This window comes from Gadus macrocephalus, chromosome 7, assembly GCF_031168955.1.
Source record: "Gadus macrocephalus chromosome 7, ASM3116895v1".
In the NCBI taxonomy this organism is placed as follows: domain Eukaryota; kingdom Metazoa; phylum Chordata; class Actinopteri; order Gadiformes; family Gadidae; genus Gadus; species Gadus macrocephalus.
Window position 1 is genome coordinate 25,116,709 of NC_082388.1, and position 19,811 is coordinate 25,136,519.

Genomic DNA, 19,811 nt, shown 5'->3' on the forward strand with positions numbered 1-19,811 from the left:
TCAGTAATCTGGTTAATCTGTCAGTAATCTGGTTAATCTGTCAGTAATCTGGTTAATCTGTGTCTCCAGGTGTGTCTCCAGAGCCGTCCTGATCACTGATGGATCAGTTTTACCCACCGAGGCCGAGCAACAGGTAGAGGAGAGAGAGAAGGGACTAGGAGACGAGGAGGGAGGAACTAGGAGACGAGGAGGGAGGGACTAGGAGACGAGGAGGGAGGGACTAGGAGACGAGGAGGGAGGGACTAGGAGACGTGGAGAGAGATACTAGGGGAGGGCAAAATAGAGAGAGAGAGAGAGAATCACATCCAATGACATTGAAGTAAAAATCAATTGGGGCCCCTGTGATTGGATACTGACATTTCATATTTTCTTACGCCTCTTTTCTGCAGGTTTCCATAGTAACCATTCCTTCAGAGTCGCCCGTCCGAATGGTGGAGCTCTGTCCGTCCAGCATGACCTGCATACCAGGAACACGTAAGTCACATGACCTGCATACCAGGAACACGTAAGTCACATGACCTGCATACCAGGAACACGAAAGTCACATGACTGTCCCAAGGAAAATCATAGCACTTCCTCATGAAGGAGTCACATTGTGCGGTCTTGTGACCAAGCGTGGCTTCACACAGCCGTCTGAACGCATCCACATGAGTGCTTCCCCCTGACTGCACCTCGGCTGACCGCCACTTAGTTTAATCTGGGAGAAGTTTGCGTGTACCTGAGTTTATAGGGGTGTGTGTCTAAAGAGGTGTGTTTGTTTGCATAGAGGTTTTTGTATAAAGGTGTGTGTGTGTGAGCGTGTGTGTGTGTGTGTGTGTGTGTGCGTACAGGTGTGTGTGTGTGTGGTTTATACAGGTGAGTGTGTGTGTGTGTGTGAGCGCGTGTGTGTGTGTGTGTGTGTGTGTGTGTGCGTACAGGTGTGTGTGTGTGTGTGGTTTATACAGGTGAGTGTGTGTGTGTGTGTGTGTGTGTAAACTTGAGGCTGAGAACTCTTTTCTCCTGGTCACCTTAGATCTCGTCCATCTCACCTGTCAGTCAGTCGGCTCCGCCTTCGAAGACCTGTCGCCCGTGGTCAACGGGATGTTCCGGACACCAGACTCTGATCACCCCGGTAACCAATCAACCGGCTCCATCCCTCTCTCTTCATAGATATAGATGGATAGTTCTATATACATATATATGGACCTTTATCTTTAATAATGAGAAATAACCAGCCAACTATTATGACCAGCCCTATATTAGTACATATAGGTGTATGTTTATCTCTATATGTGTATATCTATGTGTGTCTCTATGTGTGTATATCTATAGAGCCGCGCCCGGAGGTGCTGTGGTGTTTATACTTCAACATGTCGGAGGGCTTGGAGTCGGAGGGCGGCGAGCTACCCCCCAACGTGTCCGTCTGCCTCGGCCCCGACGGCTCCCTGGGACACGACGGCGCCATCGCCCAGGTAACTATCACCACGGTAACCATCGCCGCGGCGACCCTCCCCCTCCGTGTTGATGACCACAGTGTTTCCGTCAGGCTGAGCTGATCTTCCAGAAGATTCTTCCTGGAGAGGAGTTCTGTCCCCCTGGCCCCGCTCCTGAAGATATCCTCTACCAGGGGGAGGAGCCTGAAGCTAGCCCCGCCCAACCAGGGGAGGAGCCTGAGGCTAGCTCCGCCCAACCAGGGGAGGAGCCTGAGGCTAGCTCCTCCCAACCAGGGGAGGGGCCTGAGGCTAGCTCCGCCCAACCAGGGGAGGAGCCTGAGGCTAGCTCCTCCCAACCAGGGGAGGGGCCTGAGGCTAGCTCCGCCCAACCAGGGGAGGAGCCTGAAACGGGCACCTCCAACCAGGGGGAGGAGCTGGAGGCTAGCCCCTCCCACCAGGGAGAGGCGGAGGCTAGCCCCACGTGTAAAGGGGAGGAGTCTTAAACAAGCCCTTCTCAACAGGGGGAGGAGCCCAATGCTAGCTCCTCCCCCTGTACGGAGGATTCTGACACTTGCCCCACCCAGCTAGAAGATGGGACACAGGGCTGACCGACACGTTACAAGACACTCGAAATATAATCATATCGATATAGACATATCTATGCATCATATATCTATATAGGTGCATGATATGTATCTATATCTATGTATCATATCTGCTATCCTTCTGACCCTATATCTATGGATATATGGATGCCAATATTCATTGAGATGCCTTCAGTTTGCGTATTTGTTGTGCCTCTTCTGCATGTTGTGCTGTTTTACTGGAATAAAGTGAGGTCGCCATAGCAACATGTCTGATGGCTCAAGTGTATCTTAATGTCGTTTTTATTTAAATGCCTTCTCCATAACCACCCCTTATCAGAAGATTAACCAGTATAATAATAATCAGGTAATCTGGGGCCAGATATATAAAGAACCATCAAACTGTATAATCACAATTTATTGGTAACATCAAAAAACATTCCTTCAACAATCAATCACTGACAACATTCATGTGTTAAAAGCTTTGCAATATAATATCCTTTGATCTGTTATATAATATATCTTTGACATATTTAACATTTAGCTATCTTGAGTTTCCATGTTGACTGGTGCATTGTGGGAAGTGTAGTCCTATCGGAACATGTCCAAGAGACAACAGCAGCAGACGGCAGTCCAACATGCTCCAAGACATGCCTCCATCCCTGTGACTCCGCCTCTTCCTGACCGATGCCCCTCTGATCCAACCATGTAAACTGAAAACAAACGAAGCCCGACAGCATTGAGGTGGACGGAGACGATATTAGGTTTGGTAGATTAGGAATAAAGCCATGGAGTTGTAGGTTAGTGTTAAATTGAGAGTAGATTGGTATTACGGTAGATGAGGATTATGGTAGGGAATAGATTAGGGTTATCGTAGATTAGGATTATGGTAGATTATGGTAGAGTGTAGATTAGGATTACGGCAGAGATAAGATTATGGTAGAGTAGAGATTAGGATTATGGAAGAGTGTAGATTAGGGTTATGTTAAAGTGTATATTAAGATTATGGCAGAGTAAAGATTAGGATTATGGAAGAATGTAGATTAGGGTTATGTTAAAGTGTATATTAAGATTATGGTAGAGTATAGATTAGGATTATGGAAGAGTGTAGATTAGGGTTATATTAAAGTGTATATTAAGATTATGGCAGAGTAAAGATTAGGATTATGGAAGAATGTAGATTAGGGTTATGTTAAAGTGTATATTAAGATTATTGTAGAATTTAGATTAGGATAATGGTATTGTAGGGTTATGGTAGAGTGCAGGTTATGGTATGGTGTAAATAAGGATTAAGGTGTATTTGTAGATCTATGGGGGGGGGGGGGGTCTCCGGTGTTAAATAGTGAGGTGTGGTTTGAGTGACCTTTGACCTACTTGGGTTTGATGATGGTTGTTGATACTGGGACACCTTGGTGCCCTCCCATCCAGGCTGAAAGGGGACGTGGCTGGCCGTATAGGGGGCGGGGCTACCTTGATAGGGGGCGGGGTTCCCCTGGTAAGGGGCGGGGCTGCCATGGTAGGGGGCGTGGCCACCTTGGTAGGGGGTGTAGCCCTGGTTGGCGTATTCCTGGACATGAGGAAAGCAGACCTTAAAGAGCGTCTCATTTGACCTAACTCTCAGAACATGACATTTCATGACATGTTTGAGGGACGCTGAGAGAAGGCTGAAGACCAGGACTGGATTACAGACGCGTTTAAAGTGCTAACGTGACTACCTGGTAGGGTGGCCCGGGAAACGCCGGACCTAGAGGCATGCCTCCTGAAAACAAGGAGAGAGGAAGGTCATAAGGAGAGGACCCGAGGAGAGGACACAAGGTGAGGACACGAGGAGAGGACACAAGGAGAGAGGAAGGTCATAAGGAGAGGACACGAGGAGAGAACACAAGGAGAGAGGACACTAGGAGAGGCCATAAGGAGAGAGGAAACAAGGAGAGAGGACACTAGGAGAGGACACGAGGAGAGGCCATAAGGAGAGGACACGAGGAGAGAGGACACAAGGAGAGAGGACACTAGGAGAGGACACGAGAAGAGGACACAAGGTGAGGACACTAGGAGAGGTCATGAAGAGAGGACACGAGGAGAGGACACGAGGAGAGGCCATGAGGAGAGGACACAAGGAGAGGCCATAAGGAGAGGGGACAAGGAGAGGGGACAAGGAGAGGGGACAAGGAGAGGACACCAGGAGAGGGGACAAGGAGAGGACACCAGGAGTGGACACTAGGAGAGGAGACACAGAGAGGCGACAAGGCGAGGTGACTAGGAGAGAACGCTATGAGAGGACTGTCCACTAAAGAGATAAACAGGAAGTGACATCATGTGGAATACCTGGAGGTACCCCAGGGAGCCCGTATGGAGGGGCGGGGCCATATGGGGGGGCGGGGTCATTGCTCATCAGGAGATTTGATTGGTGGAAGAAGGGTTGATGATGTTGTTTCTCTCTATGGAAAAAAATACATATACAACAAATTTAGATAGAAAACAGATATATTCTGTATACAACAGAGACACACACACACACACACACACACAGACAGACACACACACACACACACACACACACACACACACACACACACACACACACACACACACACACACACACACACACACACACACACACACACACACACACACACACACACACACACACACACACACACACACACACACACACACACAGTCACACAGTCACAAGACAGCGAGACAGAGTGCATCTGTGTGTCAACAAGCACTCCATTCTCAAGACCGTTACAGGGTTCTGCTGTCATGGCAATACTTTATAAACATTGTTGAGAATGTGAGCTTTATCAAAATCAAGTGTTGTCCAAAACAACCAAAACATACACACAGTCTTTCCAGTCTTTCCATGTGTGGAAAAATCATTAACATAACGTGTAGGAAAGTTTCACTCCGGGAAAGTATTGTAGAGCTTAGGAAAGTATTCTAAAACACAACGTCCTCTCGAGTATACGAAAATATTCTCTAGACCATAAAGTATTGAAGAACATGGGAAAAGTATTCTAAAACTCGGAAAGGTATAATTAGGAAAGTAGTAGAAATTAGATCAGTCTCAATTACGCATTCATTTCTATAAACACGCACACATTCAGGTATGCATACCTCTGTATTCACGTGCAAAACCACATGCATTTCGGATCCACATAAATCACCTTTCAATCCCTTAGTATTGTTAAGAATAAATAGGATATAACTACAACATAAATGTAGCCTATCATAATATAACTAGACTACTAGAGCTTCAACTATACTGTATATCTTTAGACTTTAAACTAGAGTAACATAAATAAACTTTAGAATATTATTATATATAATGAGACTTTATACTAGAGTAACATAACTAAACTAATTTACGAGAAAAGCTAATGAACTCCATGAGGTATGTGGTTGTTCGTTCGGATGAATATTATAATGATTATTACATGTGAAGCAGTCTATATCGAGACGACATTTCAAAACTCAAATTAGTTGTACACAGCTCCGTTAAATCGGTAAAAACTTTGGAGGGGGTTAGTTTTAAATGTTGGGAAACTTACCAAGATATCCGACGTGATGCTGTCCGCGCTTCTGGACCTCGAGATGCTCGTCCCGAGGCGTCACTGTGTTGCGTCTGCGCATGCGTGCGCATTAGTTTCTGCGCCTGCATGCGTGCTTTTGTGACGCTCGCTTGTAAAGTTATTTTACTTTAATTTATTATGTTTAAATCAGTTTAACTGCGGTGCGTATTAGTACTGTGCAAAAATATCTGCGGTAATATGTCAGTACTATAGTATTTTAGAGTGGCACTATATTAGGTTGTAGTATAACCAGAGGTGTCAAAAGTATTCACATTCATTACTCAAGTAGAAGTATGAATACTAGCGTTTAAAAATACTTCTGTAGAAGTTGAAGCATCAACTCAAGCTTTTTACAAGTAAAAGTATAAAAGTACTGGTTTCAAAACTACTTAAAAGTATTAAAGTAAAAGTAATGCAAGGGGGAAAAAAATGCCATTAAGGACAAAAGCTTAGGCCGTGCCACAGGGGCCTATAGAATTACAATCAGCTTTTTTGCCAAGTATGCTCATATACACATACAAGGAATTTGGTCTCTGCATTTATCCCATCCGTGAATTAGTGACACACACACAGCACACCTCTATAGCACACTGCCCCACTTCCCCCCAAAAAACGCACCCGTTGCACCCGTTTCAGACACATTTATGCCCATTGAAAATGAGCGCATATTAGTACGATGCAAATACATTAAAGAACCATATATGTGTACTACTGAGCATTAACATGTGTTCATGGAGCGGAAGATATGATGACTAGTTCCAATACTGTAAGAATTGGAATAGTACAAAAAGTCAAACTTCAGAGGCATGTTATCAAAAGCCTTTATTGGGAATGTAAATGTATGTATCCAAGCTTATCTGCAGGAATTTAAGATGTAACGAGTAAGAACTGAGTTGTTCTTGCATCCAACCATTTCAAAAAATTCTTCCAGGTATGGCCAGGGATGTAGAAGGGTTGGTTGGTCTTCTTGGCTACCAACCTCCTCACTGGTGCTTGGTTGGGACATTTCGCTCATCTACGTCTGCTATTTCGTAGCTGGAATGTGGCGCGATTTATGTCATGTCAGAGAATGTAGACGGGCTCTGGTCATGCGCAGGTGCCATGGATCGCGTATAAACCAATAGGGTGCCAGAATGGTATATGTTTCTATTCTCATTCAACCAATCAAATTCACTCTATCCGATGGCGCGAATTATCTGGATAGGCTTTTTTGTTTGTGTTTTTTTGAACGCCGGCGGAATAAAAACAAGCCGAAATTAGTAACGAGGCCATTTTTAAAAAGTAAGGAGTAGAAAGTACAGATAAGTGTTTCAAAATGTAAGAAGTAGAAGTAAAAAGTAGGCCGGAAAAAAATACTCCAGTAAAGTAGATACCCAAAATTTCTACTTAACTAAGGTAACGAAGTATTTGTACTTCGTTACTTGACACCTCTGAGTATAACTAGTACTGTAGTAGTAGCTGTGTCAGGTAGGCCTAGATAGCATTTATCAGTGTAATAAAGTTGTGTCTTTCTGTTTATTTCAATAAAAAACAACAAGGATAGTTATATTTAACACACATTTTATCATTATTATTATCATCATCGTCATGATCCAGTGTAGTATCGTGACAGTTCCAAACTGAGAATTTGCTGTCTTCTGCACCAGCTGACCTCTGAGGACAAGGTCAGCTGACCTACGGGGACAAGGTCAGCTGACCTATGGGGACAAGGTCAGCTGACCTCTGAGGACAAGGTCAGCTGACCTACGGGGACAAGGTCAGCTGACCTATGGGGACAAGGTCAGCTGACCTATGGGGACAAGGTCCGCTGACCTATGGGGACAAGGTCAGATGACCTATGAAGAATCTGTTTAGAGATTCTGACATCTTAACTATCTTCAACGTGGCTGATTCAGTGCACTTCTGTCTTCTGTCTGTCCGTCCGTCCGTCCGTCCGTCCGTCCGTCCGTCCGTCCGTCCGTCCGTCCGTCTCAGTGAAAGACGGTCTGTCTCCAGCGTTTGTCCGGGAGGAAGGGCCAGAGACAGGAAGTGATGGTGTCGGAGAAGGGGCGGGGCTCCACGCCCAGACCCATCAACTGGAGGCGGGAACAGTCCAGCTGAGCGTTCTGTGGGCGAGTGACCCCGGGGGGGGCCTCGGTCAGCTAGAGAGAGAGGGAGAGAGGGAGAGAGGGAGAGAGGGAGAGAGAGAGAGAGAGAGAGAGAGAGAGAGAGAGAGAGAGAGAGAGAGAGAGAGAGAGAGAGAGAGAAAGAGAAAGAGAAGGAGAGAGAGAGAGAGAGAGAGACAGAGCGAGAGCGAGATATTTACTACTTTAAAATGTGCGTATCTATAGATCGATTGAGAAATATATCTTTAATATTTACTGGTATGTGATGCGTCTATATCCATATATTTAATACTAACTGGAATGAGGTGGGTGGAGGGCAGGTTAAAGGCCGTTGCCATGGCGACCGCCATCTGATACTTGGTCATCTGCTCCTTAGAAGAGAAGTGGAAGATACCCTGGACAGAAGCATCCTACACACACACACACACACACACACACACACACACACACACACACACACACACACACACACACACACACACACACACACACACACACACACACACACACACACACACACACACACACACACACGTGATTGATACTTGTACCTACCTATTAGTAGTTTCTGTAGTAGCATTAGCATAATTATCAGTTACATTAACCTGTAGACTGTTGTAGTGCAAAATGCAGTACTAGCCGTACATATTCGGTATTAGTATTAACTGCTGTACTAGTACAGTACCTGCAGGCTTCGCTCCGCGATGTTCCTACAAACGGCTGCAACGTCGCCGGTGTAGGTCGGGAACCTCTGCTGGCAGTGGTCCAGGACGCAGCTCTCTGCTGCCCCCTGCTGCACGCCCGGCCACAGCACAGTCACTGCACTCTCCGCCACGCTCTCCACCTCCCCATAGAGGATCGGGACCCTGAGCACCACGGCGCCTACAACACACACAGTAAATACACCAGCATGAGAGAGAGGGGGGGAGAGGGAGAGAGGGAGAGAGAGAGAGAGAGAGAGAGAGAGAGAGAGAGAGAGACACACACACAGAGAGAGAGAAAAAGAGAGAGAGAGAGAGAGACACAGACAGACAGACAGAGAGAAAGAGAGAGAGAGAGAGAGAGAGAGAGAGAGAGAGAGAGAGAGAGAGAGAGACTACCTGGGCATTGGCGGAATGTCTCTCGCTCTCCCGCCAGCTTGCTGCGTCCGTATTGGTTGAGAGGGTTTGGGGCGTCGTCTTCTCCATAAGGGGGGCGTCGCCCGTCAAACACGTAATCCGTACTGATGTACAGGAAGACCACACCTGCTGCCGCTGCCAGAGCATGACCAGCCAATCAGACATCAGACACAATCAGCCAATCAAAGAGCAGGAGAGTGTCACAGGAATAGGATGTGACTTCATACCTGCTTCCTTGGCGAGCGCCCCGGTGGCGTGGACGTTGAGGTTCTCCGCGGCCTCTGGGTGGCGCTCCACCACATCTGGTCTCCGCTCCGCCGCACAGTGGACGATCACATCTGGCTGAAGACCATTTAAAGAGTTTATTGGGGGTCAAGCAGCAAAGCTGCGAGACAACCATTGATATTCAACGTTTTTTTAGAACGCCGTAGTCAAAAGTTTTGAAATATGGCACACTGATTCAGGACAGTTTCCTGATTTCTCGCAGCAATTTTGGGGTCCCTGGCTCATGAGCTCTAGCGCCACCAACAGGTCAAAGTTGGACATGCATTCATGTTTATAACTTTTCCAATATTCACAGAAAACGTATCATTGGAATCCTTGGGCCAAGCCGAGTTCAGCGCATTATATGTCGTCGCTTTGCGCCATGATGGGTTCTCCGCCATCTTGGTTTACGTCAAAAACTCCTATCACAAATGTTGTCCAATCATCTCGAAACTTGGCACAGATGATCTTCAGGCCATGGTTGACAAAAATCATCAAATATTTTTTACAAATTCAAAACCGTTTGGCCGTGACAACCAATCAAATTCGACCGCGAAGCCGCCAAACAGGAAGTAAGCCAATTTCTCAGCAGCCCTTTGGTGACCTTTGACATCTAGGGGGCGCTGTAATTAATGAAGATGTGTTTTAACTCCTCTCTCTACACATGAGTATATTTTAAACAAATGTTCAATGTTTGCTGCCTATCAGAACACCCCATATGCTACTAAATGATTTCTCATGGAAACATCCGCGACAACCAATCAAATTTGACTGCGAAGCCACCAAACAGGAAGTAAGCCAATTTATCAGCAGCCCCTTGACATATCATAACCAGCTAATAAATTATTTCTCATGGAAAGATCAGAATTTGGCCACCATGTTGAAAGTTGTCAAATTCAATCGTACATATCCACAAGCAACAAATTCTATCCAATCTTCATGAAACTTGCCACATATGATCTTCGGGCCAAGCTAAATCAGTGTGCCAAACAGCTTTTTCAAATTCAAAACTGTTTGGCCGTGACAGCCAATCAAACTTGACGGAAAAGCCGTCAAACAGGAAGTAAGCCTGTTCTCAGCAACTCTTTTACATATCATAGCCAAACTTGGTACATAGACTCATGACATCATCCTTGGACCCCTAAACAATATGGTGGCCTTTGACCTCAGGGCGACGTCAAACAGGAAGTGAGCTTATATCTCTGCAAGGCCTTCATTTATCCAAACCAAACTTGCCTCATATTCTTATGACCCTATCCTGATGATATCCAAATAATTGGGCATCATCAACGCCTAGGGGGGCGTTGTTAGCATTAAGTCTATTCCAGCCCTTAGAAAGCAACTTCAATGTATTTTCATTGTGATAACCATTTGCCAATAGCTTTCATTGTAGGTGAAATTACTGAGACGTCATCATGTAGCCACCTAACCGATTATGTCTGTCCAGCAAAATTTGTTTATGGAGTCCTATTCTATTTGACCCCCACATTGCTGCTCGAAGCTATATTACTATTATTGTTGTCGTACTTTTGTCATAGTTTTTTTGTTTGTTTGCACTTTGGGTCACTTTTGTTTTTTTTACATGTGCTATGTAAATATAGTTGACTAGAATAGACTTGCCTGCACCGTCTTTATTTCCGTCATTGTGTAGGAGGGGCCCTAAAACAGCCTCATAATTATCCTTACATGAATTTATTAAATTTAAGATTCAGCACAATTCCCAAAGGTATCATATTGTACCACATGGTATACCATATTTTGGTTAAATCGTGAAGCGTCAGACATAATAATGGGTTTGCTCTGTTCTTGTGAAACTCAACTTAAGGGAACAACATGCAAATAGATTGTGTCTCCTCGTGCCTCAGTCTTTTCATCCCAAATTTAAATTTAAAATTTTAATTTTAATTGTATTTAAATTTTCAATTTAAATTTAAATTGTATTTAAATTGGCGATTTCACGTCTGGTAGTCAGTGCACTTCCTACCACACCTAATGGTCTATGCAAATAATGTTAGCAGATATTCAGTGTCCTTCAATCTTCCCTTTTCAATTGGTGCAGTTGCAAGTTATGCTTCCACTCATCATCTGTGTACTTTTTCTTGTGCTTTGTTTGTACTTCCTACCTAGAACAAAGAGGGTTTGAAAATGTAAGGTTTTACTTAGAATAACATATCATTAGAAAATCCTAATTCTTAATTCTAAAATGGTACTCATTACTAATTTATAATGAATACATGGAGGAAGAAATACCAACATGTATTTCTCTCCAATTGAATATTTTTAGCATTTAAAACTGGAGAGGAAGGTACAGAAGCAAACAGAGAAAGAAAAGGCAGTAGCTGGTGATTAATACAACTCATTGACATCTCAACAAATCAAAGGTAAGTCTGTTCATTATATTATCAGCAGGATAATAGTGCCAGCAGTGGCAAACCCCAACCCTAGACTATGTGTTTTCAGTGGTACCATTAAAGGGATACGGCTTTCTAAAAAATGTTTGATATATTGCTTATTTTAGCTGGTAAAAGGATTAAGTGTAGGTATTATATTAGTTTAGAGCTTAAAAACAACGGATAGATAGAGGTGAAAGGTATAATTAGTCAAATTTCAAATTTCTATGGATATTTGCAAACATTATTTGTACATTGCTAATTTTACTGTCTGACCTAACCGGTCAGCGAGCCATTAGCCAGATTACTTTGTGTGAGAAAGGTCACATTAGAGGAAGGATAGAGGGTGATCTGTGTGTTTTATATTGCTGTGTGATGAAGGGAAAACGGACACACAAGTGTCTCCACTATTTCTTCCTTTAAATTGACCTACCGACTCAGCTGGTGAGTACCATCGTTTTCAGTGTTTCAGTGTTTTGCTCTGTAATGGTAGATTCTTCACTTTTGGACTCGTAAGAATAACGTTAAATATAAATTACGCATGGCTCCATCTCAAACAATCTATTTGTTTTCACCTCAGAATATGAAGGAATGTTAACCTAATCGCTAGCATTATTTAATGACTTACCATGTTTTTCCTACAGAATAATGGGGTCCAGTCATCTCATCTGTAGTTTCATTGGTGGGTAATTTACACAGCATTACAGTATTTATCATTATCCAGTTCATTGTATTGAATGAACAAAACCTCATCCTGTTTTTGTGGACGTGTGTAAGATTCCTACCGCAAATAGTTTGAATATATAATGGATATAATAGGTGCAGGACATATGCTCATAAGTATTGTCTGATATTAGCCAAGCCAAGTATATTTTATTTATTAAGTAAATAGTATCTTGGTATCCCCAGGGGTTGTGGTCCTCCTGTGGAAGTTACCTGGATTTTCAGGTATTTCCGAAAGTAATCCAAACAAGCAAGTATTTCATTATTTCTTTTCAACTTGACAAACAAGTCTGTGGTTTTACTCTCCATTAAGCTGCATCCTGCATTAACGTGGCGTTGAGCAGCAAGGCCATTCAGTCCTCACTCCTCGATTACCAGGGAAAGGCTGAACACGCCATAGATGGGAATAGCGACCCTGAATTTGGCCACCGAAGCTGCAGCTCTACCGCCTATCAGGCCAATCCATGGTGGCGGCTGGAGCTGCCTGGTGTGTACCGGGTGTCAGAGATCCAGGTCACTAATAGGAATGTAGATATGGAGTGGTTGGATGGCACTGAAATACACATCGGGAATTCACTGGGGAACAACGGCAACGACAACCCAAGGTGATTCACTGGTGTCACCGACACCTACCCTACTTCCACCAAACATACTGTTTGACTCCAAGCCCAAATATTCCTGGTTTGATCCCTAATGACCTAGACGCTCTTTTAAGTGCTTCCTGGCTCTTCTCCTCAGGTGTGCCATCATCAACCATGACCCAGGCTGCTTGACTCAGACTGTCAAATGTTGGGGCATGGAAGGACGATTTATCAACTTCTACAAGTCCTCTGATCAAGCAGGCTACCTGCAGTTGTGTGAGGTCAAAGTGTACGGAGGTCGGAACCCAGTCCATCATAACATGATAATCAAAGGGTGATTGGTGTACTGGTACTGCTGTTGGCCAACGATCATTGGCCCATGGTCAAATGCTGCTAGTCCTTACAGCTCAACTGGTAGAGCATGCCATTAACGCTGCCAGGGTTAGGGGTTTGTTTCCCACTCGGGGATACATATTATAACAATGTATGCAACGGCAGTATTGTAAGACGCTTTGGGTAAAAGCATCCACCAAAGGAAAATCAACATAGCGTTTTCAACCTGTGGTACACGTACCATTGGTGGTACACGAGGGTACTGCAGGTGGTACACGTACCACTGGTGGTACACGTACCACTGGTGGTACACGAGGGTGCTGCAGGTAGTACACCTACCACTGGTGGTACACGAGGGTACTGCAGGTGGTACACGAGGGTACTGCAGGTGGTACACGTACCACTGGTGGTACACGAGGGTGCTGCAGGTAGTTCACCTACCACTGGTAGTACACGAGGGTACTGCAGGTGGTCCATGTACCACTGGTGGTACAATAGGATACTGCAGGTAGTACGCGTACCACTGAAGGTACAAGAGGGTACTGCAGGTGGTACGTGGGATTTTATTCATAATATTAAATGAATTATAAACATTCATTAAATTAGTTATTATTTAGAAAAAAAAATCTTTGAGGTTTGAGTCTCTTTTTTGAATTGTATGGTTTTCCATTGATGTTTTGTGCTGCTTTACGTTTGCTGGATGAACACAAAGGGAACATAAGAGGTAGACTTATAGCGCTGAAAGTAGAACTCTCTCAACACCACACTATCAATTGTTTCCCAAGAGCCGGCTGCACCCTCCATGAGCCTTCAGGAGATGGGGAGGAACATCACTCTGGTGAGGACGCGGCTGTGCTGGTCAGACGCCCTGCTCTACTGCAGAGACTCTCACTGGGACCTGCTGAGCCTCATGGGCCCAGAAGACCAGGAGATGGTTGATGAGCTGGTGGCTCGCACCCCCTTCCCACTAACCAGCCACCTCTGGGTGGGCCTGCGCAGGTACCGGGCAGGCCGCCTTAGTGTCTATCAGGCATCAAGTCCTCATGATCATCTGGTTGTCCATCACTTTGTCTTAGGGAATACCATGAAAATAACAAAAGCTAAATATTTGGCCACATCATTCTTCCTTTAAACCAGCGAACCCTTTAATCTCTTTCAATGTTGGCAGGTCCCTTTCAGGAAGCTCCTGGTTCTGGATGTCCGGTGACCCGATGAACTTCACCCAATGGGACGAGGGCTCACACCATCCCAGCCCCTGTGGGGGCGTGTCCAGTGTGGAACCTTTCACATGGAGGCAACGCTCCTGTGAAGAACATCTTAACTTCATCTGTTTCACAGGTCGGTGTCCAGCCTACAGAGCCATTACCAGGTCCTTATGATGCAAAATAGGATTAACCTTATGCAAAGGCATGCAACAGCTTCGATGTAGTACCTGCACAAAGGTTTCTCTGATAATATCTTGATAGAGAACCTTCTCTGTAGGCCAACTTTTTGACATTTATAAATAGCTTGAAACAGTAAGAGGATCAAGCTTCCTGTTTGGAAAAAATAAAAGTCCTCATAAGTACTATGCTCAACCTGGGAGTGTGTATGAGGGAAGTGAGCTGTAGGTATTTTCCGCCACTTTCATGAACCTTTTTATGTTTATATATCTATTTCCGCAGATCCGACAGAAGGATCGAAGAAGTTGCACTTCTACAGTTCCACAAGAGAGAATCAAATTCGCTGCACCTAACTTGGCCTCACTGGAGATTCAAGCTGCTGATTCCGAAGAAGTCCTAAGTTCCTGAATGCTGTACCTCAGAGTGTGTCTTTGGTAGCTAGCTTGTTCCTCATCCACATTTTGTGCTAGAGCGGCATATAGAATACATTTACTTTAGTATATGATCATATTCATATCATAATCATATAATTCATATATTTATATTCTCTTTATAATCGATGAACTTATTTTTGATCAGAGGTAGTCTCATGCATCTATCCTTTGATTTGCAATATGGAGATTGTGTGTTCAAGATGGAATCAAAAGACTAGAAAAATAATCTGTGGGCCTTTAGCTCTCTGTCTGGTTTAGCTGACTCAGAAACTGTATCCAAACGGTAGGGTTTTATCTAGGGATGTGTTTTTTAATAATGTTAACTCTTTTTCTATAGATGTGAATGTGCAGTTTTGTTTTTTTTGCATATAAATGTAAAGTAGCTAAAGTTTGCTTCGTACTGTGATCCTAATATCAGTTACCCGGAGACTAATTTGACTGTATAAATAAATGACCGCTGTGGGTAGCCCATCCAGACAGCCCTGCAACACACGGCCAGTCAAGGCAGCAGCTCAGGCCTCTGGTCTCCAGCATGGAGGGGGGGAGGTGGCTTAGAGGTCACATTGGGCTGGTGTGGGGACAGTGGGGCTGTTTTGGGGGGTCTACATTTTCCTATTATTGGGGGCCAAGCAGCGAAGCTGCGAGACAACCATTGTTATTCTACGTTTTCCTATTATTATCGCTCACAGCTATTTCGGGGTCGCTGGCTCAAGAGCTCTAGCGCCACCAACAGGTGCAAGTTGTACATGCATTCATGTTTATAACTTTTGACCCATTCATCCAATATTCACAAACAAGGTATCATTGGAATCCTTTGGCCAAATGTTGTCCAATCATCTCGAAACTTGGCACAGATGATCTTCAGGCCATGCTTGAGAAAAATCATCGAATGGATTTTTCAAATTGAAAATGTATTGAAAAATTTGACCGCAAAGCCACCAAACATTGACATATCATAACCAAACATGGTACATAGACCCATGACATCATCATGGGGACACTCAACGAATTGGGTGACCTTTGACCTATCGGGGGCGCTGTAATTAATGAAGATGTGTTTTAAGATGTGTTTTAACCAACTTATTTTCACTGTCTGGTCATACTGTCAGACCTCTTCATTTGGCTAATAAATTATTTCTAATGGAAACATAAGAATTTGGCCACCATGTTGAAAGTTGTGAAATTCAATAGTACATATCCACAGGCAACAAATTCTGTCCAATCTTCATGAAGCATACAATAAATGATCTTCGGACAAAGCTGAAAAAATTTGTTAAACGGCTTTTTCAAATTCAAATCCGTTTGGCCGTGACAGCCAATCAACCTTGACGGCGAAGCTGCCGAACAGGAAGTAAGCCTGTTCTCAGCAACTCTTTTACATATCATAGCCAAACTTGGTACATAGACTCATGACATCATTCTTGGGACACCCAAACAATTTGGTGGCCTTTGACGTCAGGGGGACGTCAAACAGGAAGTGAGCTTATATCTCTGCAAGGCCTACATGTATCCAAACCAAACTTGGCTCATAGTCTTATGCACACCTATCCTGATGATGCCCGAATAATTTGGCATCATCAACGCCTAGGGGGGCGTTGTTAGCAGCAACTCTATTCCGACCCTTAGAAAGCAACTTCAATGTATTTTCCTTGTGAAAACCATTTGCCAATATCTTTCATTGTAGGTGAAATTACTGAGTCATCATGTAGCCACCTGACCGATTATGTCTGTGCAGAAAAATTTGTTTATGGAGTCCTATTCTGCTTGCCCACCACATTGCTGCTCGCAGCTATATTATGGGGTCAAGCAGCGAAGTTGCGAGACAATCATTGTTATTCTACGTATTCCTATTATTATTTTCCTGCCATGGGAGTCTATGGCAGCCCATAAAACGCCTTGGTAAAAAAATTGAAATTTGCCGTACTGAATCAGGACAGTCCCATGATCCTTCAAAGCAATTTCGGGGTCGCTAGCTGAAGAGCTCTAGCGCCACCAATAGGTCAAGTTGGACTTGTATTCATGTTTATAACTTTTGACCCACTCATCCAATTTTCACAAACAAACCATGGGCCAAGCCGAGTTCAACGGCTTGGCCCAAGGATGTTGTCATTTTGCGCAATGATGGATTTTCCAACTTCTTGTTTTTAATCAAAACCCCTCAAAAAACATCTCCTATCACAAAAGTTATCAAATAGATTTTTCAAATTCAAAAACTTTAAGCCGCCAAAGCCATCAATTTCGACCGCTCGATTTTTTATGATTTGCCAGGAAAACTTTTAATTTCTTGTATTTTTTGTTAGATAATTGTTAAAAGACCTGTGATACAATTTTTCTTTGACAATTATTTTTGTTTGTTTGTTTTGCTTTCTTTCTTTTTATCTGTAAAGCACTTTGTAGCTCTGTTTAGAAAAGGGCTGCATAAATAAAGATTATTATTATTATTATACACTTTTATATACTGCTTGAGCTGCTCCCCCCGTGACCCGACCCCGGATAAGCGGTTGAAGATGAGATGAGAGATAAGATGAGAGACTTTATATACATATATATATAGACATAAACATATATATATATATATATACAGTATATATACTGTATTTATCCATGTATACATGTAAACATTTATACATATGCACATATTATGTGTATATAAACACATATGTATATGGATACATTTATATAGGGACCATATATACTGTTGGGGACGAGATATTTTTGGCTGTTAGAAAGACGGACATACAGGCAGACAGACAGAAAGTTAGACAGACAGGCAGGCAGGCAGGCAGGCAGGCAGACAGACCTTGTGCTGGTTCAGCAGGCTCCTCACAGCCTCCTCGTCCAGGAGGTCACAGCGCAGCAAGGAGCCGCGCGCCCTGCTGTAGGCCGTCCCCACCGCCCTCCACCCCCCCTTCTGGAACTCAGCCAGCACCGCCCGACCCAGCAGCCCCGAGGCCCCCGTCACCAGCACGCCCCGGCCACTAGGGGCCGCCACTTCCTCCTGGAAAACACACAAAGACAGACACGCGCTGCGTATTCACAATCTGCTGGTGTGTTCACCTGTTCATAATATTTTATCTTTTTTTTTATATAACGGTATCTTTAGAAAGCGTAATCTTTTTGATAACTTTATATTTTTCATAACCTAATCCTTTCCATAATTGTATCTTATTTAATTTATCTTAATGATAACTATGTATTTCATAACCTCTTCTTTTTCATACCTTTATCTATAGGGTTGAGTTCAAGTTCACGTTCAAGTTCTTCATGAAACCAAAACCAAAACAAACATGCAGTAGTCGTCATTGCTGGCAATAAAAATCCAGTTTTCTTAGTCTCCTCGACAGTGAACTTTAGAGTCAATTTTTTATTGACGCTAAAGTTCAGAACAACACAAGAGCACAACCACACACACACACACACACACACACACACACATTTCAAATGTCTTTATTTGTGTCCGCATTTATAAAATACATTGCAAGGGCACAAATATTTTCAGTATGATTTAATAAATGGGCAAGGCATGTGGAAATATATGTCCATTCAATGTCTGTTATCCCCAGCCCCCCCTCCCGCTTACTGTGAAAAATGAAGTCACAGGTTGTGTGTGTGCTCATGCCAAACCACTCTCTCACTCGTTGTACAGTTTTGTTGTTGAGTTCGTACAGTACCTTCTTTGGTATGTGAACATTGGAGACACACACACACACACACACACACACACACACACACACACACACACACACACACACACACACACACACACACACACACACACACACACACACACACACACACACACAATTCTAAGGAGAATCAGATACATAAATCTCACGGAGATACTTACAACACTAGGTCGTAAACATACACACCAAAATCCCACTTACTGTATGAGTAATATGTAAGAGGATAGCAGTTTCTGTTTTTTTAGTTTTTTTAATTGAAAGCCGAAGAAGGTACGAAGTAGAGAATACAATTACAATAAATTGAGTAAGTAAAATAACAAGAGAGTGATAATATGACATTGTTTTAGTTTTATATATATGTACAGTGGTGTGGGTAGTGTAATCAAATTCACAATCTATTATCAAACATACAGCACTTACCCTGGCCTGTCAACCAGGTGGAAGTGGGCTATATGCCTTATGTGTGGGGATGTCCCTTATTCTTTTATCTGCCGATATGTTGTATCTAAGTGGGATCCTTGGAAGGATACTGCATGGATGAAATTATGTTCTATGTTTTATGTGTCTTTTGTGTGGGTCTTTGTTATGTACTGTCATGAGCACACTGGAAGAAATCCCTAGCAACTTGTACAGCATACAGTTGTAACGAATTATACACTCATATCCACAATATCAATCTATACTATACTACTATTTGACTAAAAGAACAGGTTAGGCTCGATGAGTCTGATGGTCAGAGAACATACACAGTAACTCCATTATAATACAATAGTTAGGATTAGTTACCTTCACCAACGCAACATGCCCCGGGCTGAAGGAAATCCTCGAAGCCATGGTATCACAAACTCTCTGTCTCTGTTCTGTAAGGTTTTAACTCTGCTGTAGATCTAAACCATAAACTCTACGTTGTAATTGTTATTCCGTATATATAATCCATAATTTCAATGGTATCGTCACTGTCGATATTAACTGTGTTCAGTGGGTATGAACCCTAGACTCTACCTAAGCTGTCGAAGGTATTTCCTCGTAAACGTCAACGCTACATCGTCGCGTTGTTTTTATGAGGTAACCAGGAAGTGGTCAGGTTGTGTTTAGGAGGTAACCAGGAAGAAGCAAGCTCTTTACCGCAAAGCGATCAGAACGGTCGCAAACATACGGTCCGATTTACGAAAACGACGAGATAAAATCATTACAGGAGGCCCTATAAAGTAACTTCCATTATTC

At 43.5% G+C, this 19,811-nt stretch overlaps 5 protein-coding genes across 8 annotated transcripts in view; 3 read left to right on the top strand and 2 right to left on the bottom strand.

Moving 5' to 3' along the window:
• The window catches only part of chm (CHM Rab escort protein), an 8,862-nt gene extending 6,595 nt beyond the window's left edge, over positions 1 to 2,267 (top strand). Inside the window, exons 13-17 of the mRNA XM_060057591.1 lie at positions 70 to 133; positions 390 to 474; positions 1,013 to 1,111; positions 1,312 to 1,451; positions 1,526 to 2,267. Of these exons, the coding sequence (XP_059913574.1) occupies positions 70 to 133; positions 390 to 474; positions 1,013 to 1,111; positions 1,312 to 1,451; positions 1,526 to 1,915 (778 nt within the window). The 3' untranslated portion in view covers positions 1,916 to 2,267. The remainder of the gene's footprint in view (positions 1 to 69; positions 134 to 389; positions 475 to 1,012; positions 1,112 to 1,311; positions 1,452 to 1,525) is intronic.
• The window catches only part of ik (IK cytokine), a 99,364-nt gene that overhangs the window by 17,365 nt on the left and 62,188 nt on the right, over positions 1 to 19,811 (top strand). The gene's annotated exons all lie outside the window — the stretch shown is intronic.
• Positions 2,396 to 5,703, bottom strand: LOC132462048 (cysteine-rich and transmembrane domain-containing protein 1-like). Its single transcript, XM_060057607.1, has 5 exons — positions 5,551 to 5,703; positions 4,322 to 4,434; positions 3,712 to 3,755; positions 3,371 to 3,563; positions 2,396 to 2,709 (listed from the first exon to the last, which is right to left on the bottom strand). The coding sequence occupies exons 2-5, from the start codon at positions 4,386 to 4,388 to the stop codon at positions 2,588 to 2,590; spliced, it is 426 nt and encodes a 141-aa protein (XP_059913590.1). The 5' UTR covers positions 4,389 to 4,434; positions 5,551 to 5,703; the 3' UTR covers positions 2,396 to 2,587.
• On the bottom strand, positions 7,068 to 19,646 carry mat2b (methionine adenosyltransferase 2 non-catalytic beta subunit methionine). Of its 3 annotated transcripts, none has more exons than XR_009526713.1 (8): positions 19,374 to 19,614; positions 17,702 to 17,899; positions 9,022 to 9,136; positions 8,777 to 8,929; positions 8,362 to 8,558; positions 7,973 to 8,086; positions 7,407 to 7,712; positions 7,068 to 7,337 (listed from the first exon to the last, which is right to left on the bottom strand). XR_009526713.1 is itself a non-coding variant. In XM_060057600.1 (7 exons), exons 1-7 carry the CDS (start codon positions 19,419 to 19,421, stop codon positions 7,542 to 7,544), a joined length of 996 nt encoding a protein of 331 aa, XP_059913583.1. In that variant the 5' UTR covers positions 19,422 to 19,646; the 3' UTR covers positions 7,068 to 7,541. The 3 variants fall into 3 exon arrangements, 1 of the variants encoding a protein (XP_059913583.1); XR_009526712.1 differs by having other exon boundaries at positions 7,068 to 7,360; XM_060057600.1 differs by having other exon boundaries at positions 7,068 to 7,712; positions 19,374 to 19,646.
• On the top strand, positions 12,368 to 16,774 carry LOC132462046 (lithostathine-1-beta-like). Of its 2 annotated transcripts, XM_060057606.1 has the most exons (4): positions 12,658 to 13,049; positions 13,871 to 14,084; positions 14,254 to 14,423; positions 14,750 to 16,774. In XM_060057606.1, exons 1-4 carry the CDS (start codon positions 12,968 to 12,970, stop codon positions 14,818 to 14,820), a joined length of 537 nt encoding a protein of 178 aa, XP_059913589.1. In that variant the 5' UTR covers positions 12,658 to 12,967; the 3' UTR covers positions 14,821 to 16,774. The 2 variants fall into 2 exon arrangements, with proteins under 2 accessions (XP_059913588.1, XP_059913589.1); XM_060057605.1 differs by lacking the exon at positions 14,750 to 16,774 and having other exon boundaries at positions 12,368 to 12,776; positions 12,910 to 13,049; positions 13,871 to 14,383.